Genomic DNA, 17,240 nt, shown 5'->3' on the forward strand with positions numbered 1-17,240 from the left:
AAAAGTATCTACTTCTTGGAGCATGAGCAATTGAAAAAGCGGATTGGGGCGACGGATCCGCCAAATGACGGTCGCGACGGGCGCCCATTCTATGCAATCCGCCCCCCAAAAATGGTGGATCCGCTATTTTATGAAAACGGCGGATTCAAACTGACGCCAAAAGACTGAAGTGTGAAAGAGGCCTAAGGCTTCAGGCTCGTGAGGCAGTTTTTGCTCGTGGCTAATCAACATTGCATTTTGCCACAAAATTGTGATTATTCCACAGCATTTTTCATGCAAATTTTGCTGTGTTGCGAAGGAAAGAATCGGGCTAATGAGCAAAATGCATCTTCTGGTGTGATGACTTTTGTCATAATTTTCAGCAGCACATTAAACGTGCTCATAAATCGGACATGCCTCCGAAGGCATGATATTCCATGGGATTGGCCCGTTTCTTGTGCCAAATATTATGAGTGAATTAGTTGGATGTCAGCATGTAAGTGATTTGTATGTGTTAATGAAAGGATCCTTATCTGGCATGTGAGTGGGTACACTGGGTAAATGTTTACTCTTGAAGGCCACACTAAGGGTATGTGCACACGTTGCGGATTTCTTGCAGAAATTTCCTGAAGAAAACCGGAAATTCTCTGCAAGAAATCCGCATTTTTTTTTTTGCGGTTTTTTTCCCGTTTTTTTTGCGTTTTTTTAGCATTCTGCAAGCGTAATTAGCTTGCAGAATGCTAAAGTTTTCCAAGCGATCTGTAGCATCGCTTGGAAAACTGACTGACAAGTTGGTCACACTTGTCAAACATAGCGTTTGACAAGTGTGACCAACTTGTTACTATAGATGCTGCTTTTGCAGCATCTATAGTAAAAGATAGAACGTTTAAAAATAATAAAAAAAATGCTTATACTCACCCGCAGACATCAGATCTCCTCACCGGCGTCCGTTCCGTATAGATGGTGTGTGCGCGCAGGGCCTTCCATGACGTCACGGTCACGTGAGCGGTCTCGACCAATCACAGGACAGTGACGTCATTCGGCAAGGTCCTTCACCGCACACCAGCTACAGGAACCGAAACCAGCGTGCAGCACAGAGGCGGGAACACTCCGGGGCCATCAGAGGGTGAGTATATGACTATTTTTTATTTTAATTCTTATTTTTTTACCAATTATATGGTGCCCAGTGCGTGGAGGAGAGTCTCCTCTCCTCCACCCTGGGTACCAACCGCACATAATCTGCTTACTTCCCGCATCGTGGGCACAGCCCCGTGCGGGAAGTAAGCAGATCAATGGACCCCTAGGTGTGCGGAATCCCCTGCAATTCCGCATTTTAATGAACATGTTGCTTTTTTTTCCGCGATGCGATTTTTTCGCGGAAAAAAAGGCTACATTTGCACAAAAAATGCGGAATACACTGAAAATAATGGGAGGCATATGTAAGCGTTTTTTTCGCGTTTTTTTCGCGTTTTTATCACGTTTTTATAGCGAAAAAACGCGAAAAAAACGCGAAAAATACTGAACGTGTGCACATGGCCTAATAACTTGGTGATCTAGGTTAACCTTGGACTAATGATATTGAAGCCCAAGTAAAGGCCCCGTCTCACATAGCGAGATCGCTAGCGAGATCGCTGCTGAGTCACAAGTTTTGTGACGCAACAGCGACCTCAGTAGCGATCTCGCTATGTGTGACACGTACCAGCGATCAGGCCCCTGCTGCGAGATCGCTGGTCGTGTCGGAATGGCCTGGACCTTTTTTTGGTCGTTGAGGTCCCGCTGACATCGCTGAATCGGTGTGTGTGACACCGATCCAGCGATGTCTTCACTGGTAACCAGGGTAAACATCGGGTTACTAAGCGCAGGGCCGCGCTTAGTAACCCGATGTTTACCCTGGTTACCAGCGTAAATGTAAAAAATAACAAACAGTACATACTCGCCTTCTGATGTCCGTCAGGTCCCTTGCCGTCTGCTTCCTGCTCTGAGTGCCGTACAGTGAGAGCGCAGCACAGCAGTGGCGTCACCGCTGCGCTCTGCTCTCACTGTACGGCGGCACTCAGTCAGAGCAGGAAGCAGACGGCAAGGGACCTGACGGACATCAGAAGGCGAGTATGTACTGTTTGTTATTTTTTACATTTACGCTGGTAACCAGGGTAAACATCGGGTTACTAAGCGCGGCCCTGCGCTTAGTAACCCGATGTTTACCCTGGTTACCCGGGTGCTGCAGGGAGACTTCGGCATCGTTGAAAACAGTTTCAACGATGCCGAAGTCGTTCCCCTGATCGTTGGTCGCTGGAGAGAGCTGTCTGTGTGACAGCTCCCCAGCGACCACACAACGACTTACCAACGATCACGGCCAGGTCATATCGCTGGTCGTGATCGTTGGTAAATCGCTATGTGAGACGGGGCCTTTAGACTTAAAAAGTTAATGTTAAAATATGGCCAGTCTCTAACTACACATTTCCAAAAGGATATATAGGGGGTGAAGCAGATACGATAAAAGCCCTCCAATCTAATAAACGGGGTTATACAGGGGCAGATGTCTATAGGTTGTACTCTGTTGCACACATCGCCTTACTTTTTATTTTTTTATTTTTTTTTTACTTTTGGAAATATGGTGTCCACTGTATTCTGAATTCTGCAGGTGTAAACAGAGGTTATCATGCACAAGTGGCTCTGGGGCAGCATTCATACATCCCTTTGTGATCTGTAATACGTGGACCGGTTGATGGTCTACTGACCTGAACTTAAAGGGGTTGTCCACTACTCGGAGAACCCCTTCTTAATCTCGATGTTTTCCCCTTGTAAAAATGACACCTATACTCGCCTCCGGTGCGGACACTATTCCAGCAGTGTCGTCAGTGGCGCTCCCAGGGATCATGTCGAGTGATCCCTGTTGCCAATCAGTGCTGGATTCACTCTCCCCACTATTTATTTATTTTACTCACTTACCGTATATAGCGCCATTAATTCCACAGCGCTAGTACTTAACATACATTATCATCGCTGTTCCCCTTGGGGCTCAATCTAAATTCCCTATCACTATGTCTTTGGAATGTGGGAGGAAACCTACTCAAAAACTGGGAGAGCCCAGGCCCCCAGCGCTGCAAGGCTACAGTGCTAACCACTGAGCCACCCTGCTGCCCGCCATCCGACAACTCTGATAAAGACTAAGTTAGTCTGTTAAGTTTGGGTAAGGAACCTCGTGGTCGGTTCGAGCCTTGCGGTGTGTACTCACTGTGACACGAGGATGTGTAAATCCTACCTTAACCCCTTTCTGACCTCGGACGGGATAGTATGTCCGAGGTCAGAAGCCTCGCTTTGATGCGGGCTCCGGCGGTGAGCCCGCATCAAAGCCGGGACATGTCAGCTGTTTTGAACAGCTGACATGTGCCCGTAATAGGCGCAGGCAGAATTGCGATCTGCCCGCCCCTATTAACTAGTTAAATGCCGCTGTCAAACGCAGACAGCGGCATTTAACTACCGCTTCCGGCCGGGCGGCCGGAAATGATCGCATCACCGACCCCCGTCACATGATCGGAGGTCGACTATGCTTCAGCATTGTAACCATAGAGGTCCTTGAGACCTCTATGGTTACTGATCCACGGTAGCTGTGAGCACCACCCTGTGGTCGGCGCTCACAGCACACCTGCATTTCTGCTACATAGCAGCGAATATCAGATCGCTGCTATGTAGCAGAGCCGATCGAGTGGTGCCAGCTTCTAGCCTCCTATGGAGGCTATAGAAGCATGGCAAAAGTTAAAAAAAAAAAAATATATATATATAAAAGTTTAAATCACCCCCCTTTCGCCCCAATCAAAATAAATCAATAAAAAAATCAAACCTACACATATTTAGTATCGCCGCGTTCAGAATCGCCCGATCTATCAATAAAAAAATTAACCTGATCGCTAAACGGCGTAGCGAAAAAAAAATTCGAAACGCCAGAATTACTTTTTTTTGGTCGCCGCGACATTGCATTAAAATGCAATAACGGGCGATCAAAAGAACGTATCTGCACCAAAATGGTATCATTAAAAACACTAGCTCAGCACGCAAAAAATAAGCCCTCAACCAACCCAAGATCATGAAAAATGGAGACGCTACGAGTATCGGAAAATGGCGCAAATTTATTTATTTTTTTTTAAAGTAAAGTTTGGAATTTTTTTTCACCGCTTAGATAAAAAATAACCTAGCCATGTTAGATGTCTATGAACTCGTAGTGACCTGGAGAATCATAATGGCAGGTCTCTTTTAGCATTTAGTGAACCTAGCAAAAAAGCCAAACAAAAAACAAGTGTGGGACTGCACTTTTTTTGCAATTTCACCGCACTTGGAATTTTTTTCCCGTTTTCTAGTACACGACATGGTAAAACCAATGATGTCGTTCAAAAGTACAACTCGTCCCGCAAAAAATAAGCCCTCACATGGCCAAATTGACAGAAAAATAAAAAAGTTATGGCTCTGGGAAGGAGGGAAGTGAAAAACGAACACGGAAAAACGGAAAATCCCAAGGTCATGAAGGGGTTAATCGTCACCTCCCCTCTCCATTAGGCTACATCACATTTTGTTTTTCTATATAATCGAGAGACTGTCAGGCCTCCTTGTGAAGCAATGAGAAACTGGATCGAAGCAGGAGTCTTTGTACTCTTACTGGCCTCCATCCCGGCATAATTGGTCGTCTTGGGGCAGACACAAAAGCCTCGAGCCAAATGGATTGTGGTGTTGTGTTGTCATCTCACATCTTATGACACATTACAACCTATGGATATTGCGACATTGTGTTAGATTTCTGTCATTGGTTGTAAGGCTGTGTTCACACATTGCGTTTTTGGTCTTCTCTTTTCCTCAGGTAAAACCTACTATCTTGGCAGTGAGAAATGCTCAAAAAAGCAGGATTTGCTTAGTTTTTGTTGCGTTTTATTCCTGTGTTTTTGTCAGGGTGCATTTGTCTCTTGTGCATGCTGATAAAGTTTAGTGCTTAAAAAAAAAAAATCTGATTCTATTTCATCAGGTTTTGGCACAAAAAAATGCAGGGAAAACTGACACCTGCATTTTTGCAGCATATTTTTTTCTGCACCACCCATTGCTTTCAGCACCAAGCTGTGTGTACATGGATTTCTGAAATATCTTTGTTAGTATTATAAAACGCAGCTGAAAATTTTGCTGAAAAGATGCAAGGTATGAACATAGCCTTAGTCATACATGACTTATTTGCCATAGATTCCAATGCAAGTCACACACGACTGTAACTTATCTGCGACGTGTCTTTTGTTTCCAACAAAAGTTCAGCTGTAAAATGCTCTGAAGTGTTGTCGCCCTATTCTTACCAAAAAGATTCACTCAGAATTTTCAGGATTTACTGTAACTGTATATTGCCATGTTTTTGCATGTTTTTCTCTTTTCTCCCCAGGTGAAGCACATGTACGGTAATTTTTTTTTTGTTCAGCTATAATAGCCTCATGGCTTAAAATGGCTTTCCAAAAGGCACAAATAATGATACAAAACAAGCTACAAGTGTTTTTTTTTCTTGTATTCTTGTCTGTTCAGTCAAAACATCTTGCATAAAAATGTTTGCTTCCAAACGTCCTTGGGGTGCATTCACACATCTGTGTGTAATGTCAGAGTTGTCTTTTTTTTTTTTTTTTTTATCGGATTGTCCTTGGTCCCTTAAAGGGTCGCTTAACAATTCCACACATACGTATAATCATCAGTGATCCACAAAAAAACTGAGCGTGTCCTATACTGATCTGATTCCAATTCGGTGCAGATACGTTCTTTTGATCGCCCGTATTGCATTTTAATGCAATGTCGCGGCGACCAAAAAAACGTAATTCTGGCGTTTCGATTTGTTTGTCGTTACGCCATTCAGCAATCAGGTTAATGCTTTTTTTTGTTGTTGATCGGGCGATTCTGAACGTGGCGATACCAAATGTGTAGGTTTGATTTTTTTTTTTTTATTGATTTATTTTGATTGGGGCGAAAGGGGGGTGATTTAAACTTTTATATTTTTTTTTTATTTTTTTCACTTTTTTTTTACTTTTTTTTTTAACTTTTGCCATGCTTCAATAGCCTCCATGGGAGGCTAGAAGCAGGCACAGCACGATCGCCTCTGCTACATAGCAGCGATCTGCTGTTCGCTGCTATGTAGTAGAAAATCAGGTGTGCCGTGAGCGCAGACCACAGGGTGGCGCTCACAGCTGCCAGGGATCAGTAACCATAGAGGTCTCAAGGACCTCGATGGTTACAATGGAGAAGCATCACCGACCTCCGATCATGTGACGGGGGTCGGCGATGCGCTCATATCCGGCCGCCCGGCCGGATGCGGTAGTTAAATGCCGCTGTCTGCGTTTGACAGCGGCATTTAACTAGTTAATAGCGGCGGGTGAATCGCGATTTCACCCGCCGCTATTGCGGGACATGTCAGCTGTTCAAAACAGCTGACATGTCCCGGCTTTGATGCGGGCTCACCGCGGAGCCCTGCATCAAAGCAGGGGAGCTGACATCGGACGCACTATCCCGTCCGAGGTCAGTAAGGGGTTAATGTGTGGATTTCTGGCAGAAACAGTTCAGTCACAATCTGCCCTATGTGAACATATCCTGATTTACTGCTGTGAAATCTGCAGCATATTTACAGCTATGGATTTTGCTGCAGGAGATCTGGAGATGCACTAGTGAAAGTAGCCTTGGACTCTTCAGGGTGAAGAGAGGTAAATTCTGGTAGTATTATTATTATTATTATTATAGCGCCATTTATTCCATGGCGCTTTACATGTGAGGAGGGGTATACATAATAAAAACAAGTCCAATAATCTTGAACAATACAAGTCACAACTGGTACGGGAGGAGAGAGGTCCCTGCCCGCGTGGGCTCACAATCTACAAACTGCCTGTTCTTGCATGGTTGTAGTCACTCTCGTTAAAGGGAACCTGTCACCAGGTTTGGCCGATACGAGTTACAGCCACCCCCTTATGGGGCTTATATACAGCATTCTGTAATGCTGTTTATAAGCCCCCGATCCGACCTGTAAGAGAAGAAAAATAACTTTTATTATACTCAGCTGGGGGGCGGTCCGGTCCGATGGGCATCGCTGGTCTTGGTCCGGCACCTCCCATCTTGCGATGCTCCCCTACTGCTTGCTTCATGTGGATGACGCGTCCCTGCATCATCCACACAGGCTCCCCGGAATGGCGCTCCTGCGCAGGCGTACTTATCTGCCCTGTTGAAAGGGGCCTTTTATTAAATGTCCAGCTAGAATTAAAGCATCATCATCCACAACATTGATGTTTTGAGGCCAGGCTTTATTTTGGTTTATCTGTGATTTACAATGGCATGTAAAAGTTTGGGCACCCCTGGCCAAAATTACTGCTGTTGTGAACAGCTTAGCAAGTTGAAAATGAAATGATCTTTGTGTGTGTGTGTGTATGTATGTATGTATGTATATATATATATATATATATATATATATATATATATATATATATATATATATATATATATATATATATATATATATATATATATACACATACACACATACACACATACACACATACACACATACACACATACACACATACATACACTCACCGGCCACTTTATTAGGTACACTATGCTAGTAACGGGTTGGACCCCCTTTTGCCTTCAGAACTGCAATTCTTCGTGGCATAGATTCAACAAGGTGCTGGAAGCATTCCTCAGAGATTTTGGTCCATATTGACATGATGGCATCACACAGTTGCCGCAGATTTGTCGGCTGCACATCCCAAAGATGCTCCATACAAGGCAGGATGGATCCATGCTTTCATGTTGTTTACGCCAAATTCTGACCCTACCATCCGAATGTCGCAGCAGAAATCGAAACTCATCAGACCAAGCAACGTTTTTCCAATCTTCTACTGTCCAATTTCGATGAGCTTGTACAAATTGTAGCCTCAGTTTCCTGTTCTTAGCTGAAAGGAGTGGTACCCGGTGTGGTCTTCTGCTGCTGTAGCCCATCTGCCTCAAAGTTCGACGCACTGTGCGTTCAGAGATGCTCTTAGGCCTACCTTGGTTGTAACGGGTGGCGATTTGAGTCACTGTTGCCTTTCTATCAGCTCGAACCAGTCTGCCCATTCTCCTCTGACCTCTGGCATCAACAAGGCATTTCCGCCCACAGAACTGCCGCTCACTGGATTTTTTTTCTTTTTCGGACCATTCTCTGTAAACCCTAGAGATGGTTGTGCGTGAAAATCCCAGTAGATCAGCAGTTTCTGAAATACTCAGACCAGCCCTTCTGGCACCAACAACCATGCCATGTTCAAAGGCACTCAAATCACCTTTCTTCCCCATACTGATGCTCGGTTTGAACTGCAGGAGATTGTCTTGACCATGTCTACATGCCTAAATGCACTGAGTTGCCGCCATGTGATTGGCTGATTAGAAATTAAGTGTTAACAAGAAGTTGGACAGGTGTACCTAATAAAGTGGCCGGTGAGTGTATATATATATATATATATATGTGTATATTAGACTTCCGTCTGTTTGTCTGTAACTTCCGTCAGTCTGTCTGTCGCGGAAATCCCGGGTCGCTGATTGGTCCCGGCCGGTCGCAGCCAATCAGCGATATTGGGGCTGGATTTAAACACCGCTTCACTGTTTACTATTGATGCTTGCCTATGCAGCATCAATAGTAAAAACATATAATGTTAAAAATAATAAAAAAACAAAAACAATATATTCTCACCTTCCGGCTTCTGCGGCAGCCTTTCCCACTCCTCGCGATGCACCGGTCCCAAGAATGCATTGCGGCAATGACTTGAGATCACGTAGCGGTCTCGCGAGACCTCTACATGATCACGGGTTATTGCCCCAAGGCATTACTGGGAACGGTGCGTCGCGAGGAGCATTGCTAAACACTTGGGCTCGATCCGGAGGCCACCGGAAGGTGAGTATATAACAATTTTTTATTTTAATTGCTTTATTTAACAGGGATATGGTGCCCACACTGCTATATACTGTGGGCTGTGTTATATGCTATGGCCGGCCACGAACAATCAGCGACAGATGCAGTCCGGCCACGAATTGGCGCGGGATTCGAACCACACTTCACTGATTGGTCGCGCCTGGCCGGACGAATCCTGTGTATTCATTGCACTATTCTGAAATCTTCATAAATAAACTACACACATATTCTAGAATACCCGATGCATTAGAATCGGGCCACCATCTAGTGTGTGCGTGTGTGTGTGTGTGTGTGTGTGTATATCACAAAAAGGAAAGTGGGCCAATGAAAAAGTTTTGGCACACCGCATGATTGGCACCTAGTAGCACCCCCTTTTGCAAGTATCACAGCTTGTGAATGCTTTTTGTAGCCTGACGAGTCTTTCAATTCTTGTTTATGGGACTTTCATCCATTCTAACTTGGAAAATTCTTCCAGTTCTGTGAGATTCCTGGGTCATCTTGCATGCACTATTGTTTTAAGAAAACACACCAGTCTAACAGATTTTTAAAGATGTTCAGATCAGGGGACTGTGAGGGCCATTGTTAAACTTTCAGCTTGCGCCTTTTGAGGTAGTCTATTCTGGATTTTGACGTGTTTTTAGGATCATTATTAGTGATAGCAATTCTATGAGCAGTTCTCGCTGAAATTTTGCTTAGTCTTCAAGACCTCATCTTGACCTCCACTGTTTCTGATAACTGCCATTTCTTAATTACATTTTGAGCTGAGGAAAGGGCAACTTGAAAACGCTTTGCTGTCTTATAGCCTTCTCCTGTTTGAAAATGGTGGAGGCCCACATTTTCAGCGTGCTAGGCAGCTGCTTAGAACAACCTGTGACTGCTGTATTTTGGCACAAGGTTAGAGGAGGCTGGGTTACATACAGTTGGAAAATTTGCATTACCTGGCCTTTTCAAACAATGATGGTGAACAAGCCATAACCCGAACAGGCTAATTAAGGTCTGAAATCTTGGTCAAAGTTATCTGAGTGCACAAATCTCCAAGGGTGCCTAACTTTGGCGTCCACTAATGTCCCTTATTTTTAAAATGAAGAAAAAATTACTATTTTTTTTTGTCTTAAATACAAAGGAATGGTTATCTTTAATTTTAGGCCTTTTATAAATGATTTCATCTTCACATTAACAGTAATTTTTACTAGACGTGCCCAAACTTACATGCCACTGTACTTCTTAAAGTGATTGCACGACTTGGCCATTTTCTCTGTATGGGCATAGACGGGAAGTATATTGTAATGCAAGACACATGGGCGAAACTGTAGGGATCGGTATAAGCAGAATCGCCTGTATCGGCCTCCCTACCTGCATCCTATACCGGGCAGGGGCAGTCATGTGGGGGGAAATCACATTAGGGAATTATGAATGGTTAGTGTATCCAGGACAGCACAGGTCACTACTGAGCATGAGCATAAAGTGCAGCACAGATTTATCTCAGCTAAAAGCCCAGATCCTAGATCAGGAACAGAACAGACACTTATAGGACATTTCATAACTTTCCCAAATTCTTATGGAAACATTTACAGCACATCATGCATTGTACTACTGTACCCAATTTATTATACAGTATATTTTAGGAGTCAGTCTATTTTATACCAGCTCCACCAAAATGAACATAGCCTCCACAGCCCTGGGTCTGACACCCCGTACCCCAAGAGCACTAGGGGAGTTCCTACGAAAGTTGTGCAATGATTATTCAGCATTTAATATCCATTAGATGTCGGTGTACAGCAATTCAGAAATTTCAGAAGAAATCAGGCAGTCCCTTTTACAAATTGTCTGAAATGAAGACCCTGTTCATAAATAAGCGCCTATGTTTTTTTGGAACTGCTGACTTGTTCCCTTTTTAGAGTTTAAGCAGCCTTAATAAGTTATCAGCAGCAAAGTGACTTGGAGGTCATGTCTGGTTCATGCTGCAATCATTAGCGACTGAGTATCTAGGTGGTCGAGAGTGGGAGAGGCCTCCGTTTTTAACTCATCAGCGACCTTGTGACCAATCTCAGGGTGGCGATAGATCACATGGCATCCAGAGGCCTAACGGCGGCCTCTGTCAGCCAAGTATGGTAGACTATTAGGCCCTGTTATAAGTGGAGACTAAAGGGCCAGGACATAGTATAAGGCCGGGGACACACTTAACGTATAAAAAAACGGTCCGTTTTTCACGGCCGAGAATCGCACAAATGTTTCAAAAACAGTGATCCGTGTGCAGTGCGAGGATGCGATTTCCTCGCATCAAATGATCTGTGTGACATCCGTATGGCATCCGTATGCCGAGATTTTCTCGCAAGCTTGCAAAACCGACATCTAATGGATTTATGTGCTCAAATGTTCGGGAAAACATATATATATATTCTGTATTTATATTTCATTCAGCGCGATATCTGTGAAAAGCCGGTAATTCAATTGCCGGCTTTGCATTTCTCCTTCACAAACCCGACAGGATATGAGACATGGTTTACATACAGTAAACCATCTCATATCCCCTTTTTTTTTTTTGCATATTCCACACTACTAATGTTAGTAGTGTGTATGTGCAAAATTTGGCCGCTGTAGCTGCTAAAATAAAGGGTTAAATGGCGGAAAAAATTGGCGTGGGCTCCCGCGCAATTTTCTCCGCCAGAGTAGTAAAGCCAGGGACTGAGGGCAGATATTAATAGCCAGGAGAGGGTCCATGGTTATTGGCCCCCCCGTGGCTACAAACATCTGCCCCAGCCACCCCAGAAAAGGCACATCTGGAAGATGCGCCTATTCTGGCACTTGGCCACTCTCTTCCCACTCCCTGTAGCGGTGGGCTATGGTGTAATGAAGGGTTAATGCCACCTTGCTATTGTAAGATGACATTGACCTACATTTCCTTCAGTCGCGGTGATGCGCCCCCTGGTGGATGTCCTCATATGACCTGGAGCGTGGGAAAAAGTTCCCAGGCTGCAGTTCATGAGAACATCCAGCAGGGGCGCATCACCGCGACTGAATGTAAGTATAGATCACTGCTTTCCTTTCAGCACCCGGGGATTACAGGTACGAGCGAGTAGTTTATCGCAGCTCGTGCCTGTAATATTAGTTAACCCCTTCAGATGGATTACTTCGTGGGACGTGATCTGACATCAGAAGGTATGTATATTGTGTGTTTATTGTTTTGCCAAGCGAGGGTCTGAAAATGGATTGAGCGAGCAATAAATTATTAAAACAACCGCTGTGTTTATTTCATTAAAATACTTTTAAATCATGTGTTTGTGTGTTTTTTAACCCTTTCAAACAATTGGATTAATAATGGATAGGTGTCATAATTGACGCCTCTCCATTATTAATCTGGCTTAATGTCACCTTACAATAGCAAGGTGGCATTAACCCTTCATTACCCCATAGCCCACCGCTACAGGGAGTGGGAAGAGAGTGGCCAAGTGCCAGAATAGGCGCATCTTCCAGATGTGCCTTTTCTGGGGTGGCTGGGGGCAGATGTTTTTAGCCACGGGGGGGCCAATAACCATGGACCCTCTCCTGGCTATTAATATCTGCCCTCAGTCACTGGCTTTACCATTCTGGCGGAGAAAATTGCGCGGGAGCCCACGCCAATTTTTTCCGCCATTTAACCCTTTTTTTTAGCAGCTACAGCGGCCAAATTTTGCACATACACACTACTAACATTAGTAGTGTGGAATATGCAAAAAAAATGGGGATATGAGAAGGTTTACTGTATGTAAACCATGTCTCATATCCTGTCGGGTTTGTGAAGGAGAAATGCAAAGCCGGCAATTGAATTACCGGCTTTTCTATAGAACACCGCTGCGTATTTCTCGCAATGCACACGCATGGTCCGTGTGTAATCCGATTTTTTCTCGCACCCATAGACTTGCATTGGCGAGTCTCGGCCGAGATACGCTGACAATCGCAGCCTGCTGCGAGTTCCCTCGGATCCGAAATACGGTGGAGAAAATATCGGATGATGGGAGCTGAACCATAGATTAACATTGGGCCGAGTGCTATGCGATTTTTTTTATCGCATAGCACTCGTCCGTATTACGGTCTAGTGTGACCCCGGCCTAACTGACAGGCTTAGTATGCTGGAATATGTGACTATTCAGTATTCAAGCCCTGCAATGGGATTGTGTGTAAAAAAAAAAAAAAAAGTTTCTGAAAAAATTGTACTACTGTAAAAAATATAATAAAAAAATAAATCGTGGAAAATGTTTTACCATTTAAAACCCAAATTTTTAGGTAAAAAGTAAACACTTGGTATCTATGGTTCCTGGAACGACAGACTTTAAAACTGTCACTTTACTAAACCCATATAGAGAACATTATAGGAAAAGCAAAACACTTTTATTCATACCACCTCACATAAAATGGAATGCAATGCAATCAAGAAGTCATGTTTGTACATAAAGAAACAACTTTCCCTCAAAAAAACAAGTCTCCAATCAAGTGGAAAAATTAGTTACCGATCTTAGAATATGGGGATACAAAAAGAATATATATAATTTTTTGCAAAGTTGTATTTCAAGTATGCAAACATTACATATATTGCGTTTAAATGCATTTTGGCATGCGTTTGCGTTTTTTTGTGCGCATGGTGGAGGCAGTGACATAATTTTCTGAACATGCGCAGTCTAAAGTACGCTTGCGTATCGATCGCATGTGTGCGCATGTCCTTGCGTACCAATGCGTTCCCATAGACAGAAATGCGTTTTTTTACGCAATCATCTGAAATCATCCACTTGCAGACAATTGCGAAATATTTGCCGCCTCAAAAAATGCAACATGTTGCGTTTGCCGGACACCGCCGCACACCGCGAAATGACGCTTATGCACACATCCGCATGCAAAAACATGTCCCTGCGTACACAATGTTAAAGATATGTACGCGTGACGCATGCAGATCGATGCGGATCGTACGCTACGCACACAGACGCAAATGTGAATTCAGCCTTGGACATAGGCTGTCGATTTCAGGTTAGGACAGACACGTCTGGTCCGTGCATCGGACCCCAAAACACTGTTGTGTGAATCGGGCCTTATCCTTTGCTCTATGCTGAGCATTCGTCAGGGTTCCCGTCTAAGGATGGGTTCACATTAGCGTTTCTGTGCGCAGCGTATGATCCACATACATCCTCATGCGTACATATCTTTAACCTTGTGTACTCAGGGACATGCTTTTGCACGCGGATGCTTACGCATGCGTCATTTTGCGGTGTGTGGCGGTTTCTGGCAAACGCAACTTGTTGCATTTTTTGAGGCGTCAAATATTGCGCAATCGTCCACATGCAGATGATTGTGTCAAAAACCGCGTTCTTGTCTATGGAAACGTATTGGTACACAATGACATATGTGCGAATGCGTTTGATACGCATGCGTACTTTAGACTGCACATGTCCAAAAAATTTCACCGCCTCCACCATGCGCATGAACGCAAACGCATGGCAAAACGCATTTAACCGCAAGCACACGCAGCGTTTTTGTTTGCGTAAGATGATGCGGAGGCGTAAGCATGCTTATGCATGCGTTTTGGCACGCGTTTGCGCATGCAGATGATACGCTGCGCACAGAAACGCTAATGTGAATTTAGCCTAATTCAACATTCAGACCAAAACCCCTGACAGAACCATTCACTGTAACGAGTCAGATGGGGTCACTTTGGACTGTGTGGCCTCTGTCCTGGCGGTGTCTCTTCTTTTTAGACATGCACAAAAGCGTGTAATTTCCAAAATGTGGCAGCTTGGGGGTTATCTGCTGCTGTTGAACCTAGTGGGTTTTGCAAATAACTGCCATTAACTATTACAGCAGAATATGGCCTCCAAAAGTCAAATAGTGCAGGTTCTCTTCTGTGTCCTGCTGTGTGCCCAAACAGTGGTTTCCGAACACACATGGGGTATTACTGTTCTGGAGAAATTGCGATACAAATGATATAGATATATAGGTGTGTGTGTGTATGTGTGTGTGTGTATATATATATATATATATATATATATATATATATATATATATATATATATATATATATATATATATCTCTATATATATATATATATATATATATATATATATATATATATATATATATATATATATATACACACACACACCATTTTATTATTATTATATATTATGTTTTCCCATCAAGGTGATAAAGGGATCCAAACCCTAACCCTGACAAGCCACCCCCCACCATCAAGGTGATAAAGGGATCCAAACCCTAACCCTGACAAGCCACCCCCCACCATCAAGGTGATAAAGGGATCCTAACCCTACCCCTACCCTACCCCTAACGATCCATAGGAATTGGCTATTATGTTGACCTGGTGACCAGGACATTCTTCTAATAAGCTTTGTTCAATGTGGACACCCCAAGATATACTGTATTGCTATAGAGTACTAAAAATATACACTCGTAGAGTATTGACTGTCATATAGGGTTAGGGTTTGGATCCCTTTAACACCTTGATGGTGGGGGTGGCTTGTCAGGGTTAGGGGTAGGGTTAGGGTTTTCTTGTTTTTTCTTGTGGTTAGGGTTTTCTTGTTTTTTCTTGTGTTTTCTTGTGTTTTTCTATAAAAACGCATGCGTTTTTAACGCAAGCAAACGCATGTGCTTAAAAACGCATGCGTTTACATAGACAGCAATACATTTTTTTTTGCCACGAATAAACGCATGCGTTTTTTTGCGTCAAAAAAACGCAGCTAGAAATTACTACAGGTTGCATTTCTGCAACTAAACGCACGCGTCAAAAAACGCATGCGTTGACGAAAACGCATCAAAATGCATGCTAAAAAAAGCATGCGTTTTTAATGTTAAGTATAGAAAAAAAAACGCATGCGTTTTTTAGCGCTAAAACGCAGCGGACAAAAACGCAAGTGTGAAACCAGCCTTAATCCCTTTGATATGTTGAAGCGTCCCAGAGCTATTTGTACACAATGTTATACAGGTCAGTTGTGATAAATGGGGCTCATGCAGGAACGTCCGAACCCTCTGACAGACTTATTCCAGGCAGACCGCAGTCGTGTGCTCTCAACTTCCTCCCAAGTGCTCAAAACCCATACTAAAATGCTAATTGGCTTCCTAGGTATGCATCTGGTATAGGGACATAAGATCAACCCCATAGGGGACAGATGTGAATGGTGACGGTCTGCACGGTGCTGTGGTTTGGCACGCTATGAACCAGTGTAAAATACCTCAGTAATTGGTCCGCACTTCAGCCTCGTACTGGCTTTTATACCTCGTCATAATAACTTTTTTTTTCTTATTATATTGTAGTATCCGACTCTGATGGCAGTGATGAGTTGCACCTCAGAAAAGAGCATGCTCTCAAGATATTTGCTTACATTAATTCCTGGACACAGAGGTAAGCGGTGTGTAATTCTGACGCGGAACTGATTATAAAGAATGCAAATCCTACTTGTTCTTTATAGAGGTCTTTGCATTTTATATACGTTATTAATTGTAATGTGGTGTTTGTGTATATATGACCTTTATCTCAATTTAACTCTAAAGGTTTTTTATTTTTTAGAAATGTCTGATCAGTATAGAATTGTGAGACGATTACTGGTCTGCAGGGTGCTTCCCAGTGTACAGTTGTGGTGTACAGTCATGGCCAAAAGTATTCACACCCCTGCAATTCTGTCAGATAATACTCAGTTTCTTCCTGGAAATGATTGCAAACACAAATTCTTTGGTATTATCTTCATTTAATTTGTCTTAAATGAAAAAACACAAAAGAGAATGCAGCAAAAAGCAAAACATTGATCATTTCACACAAAACTCCAAAAATGGGCCAGACAAAAGTATTGGCACCCTCAGTCTAGTACTTGGTTGCACAACCTTTAGCCAAAATAACTGCGACCAACCGCTTCTGGTAACCATCAATGAGTTTCTTAAAATGGTCTGCTGGAAATTTTAGACCATTCTTCTTTGGCAAACTGGTCCAGGTCCCTGATATTTGAAGGGTGCCTTCTCCAAACTGCCATTTTTAGATTTCTCCACAGGTGTTCTATGGGATTCAGGTCTGGACTCATTGCTGGCCACCTTAGAAGTCTCCAGTGCTTTCTCTCAAACCATTTTCTAGTGCTTTTTGAAGTGTGTTTTGGGTCATTGTCCAGCTGGAAGACCCATGACCTCTGAGGGAGACCCAGCTTTCTCACACTGGGCCCTACATTATGCTGCAAAATTTGTTGGTAGTCTTCAGACTTCATAATGCCATGCACACGGTCAAGTAGTCCAGTGCCAGAGGCAGCAAAGCAACCCCAAAACATCAGGGAACTTCTGCCATGTTTGACTGTAGGG

General features: G+C 43.5%; 1 protein-coding gene across 2 annotated transcripts in view; it reads left to right on the forward strand.

Moving 5' to 3' along the window:
* Nucleotides 1-17,240, forward strand: part of USP34 (ubiquitin specific peptidase 34) — a 260,330-nt gene that overhangs the window by 35,865 nt on the left and 207,225 nt on the right. For both annotated transcript variants that reach the window (XM_077282722.1, XM_077282723.1), the window contains exon 2: nt 16,215-16,302. In XM_077282722.1, the coding sequence (XP_077138837.1) occupies nt 16,215-16,302 (88 nt within the window). The remainder of the gene's footprint in view (nt 1-16,214; nt 16,303-17,240) is intronic.

The sequence above is a fragment of the Ranitomeya variabilis genome, chromosome 2, assembly GCF_051348905.1.
Source record: "Ranitomeya variabilis isolate aRanVar5 chromosome 2, aRanVar5.hap1, whole genome shotgun sequence".
NCBI lineage: Eukaryota > Metazoa > Chordata > Amphibia > Anura > Dendrobatidae > Ranitomeya > Ranitomeya variabilis.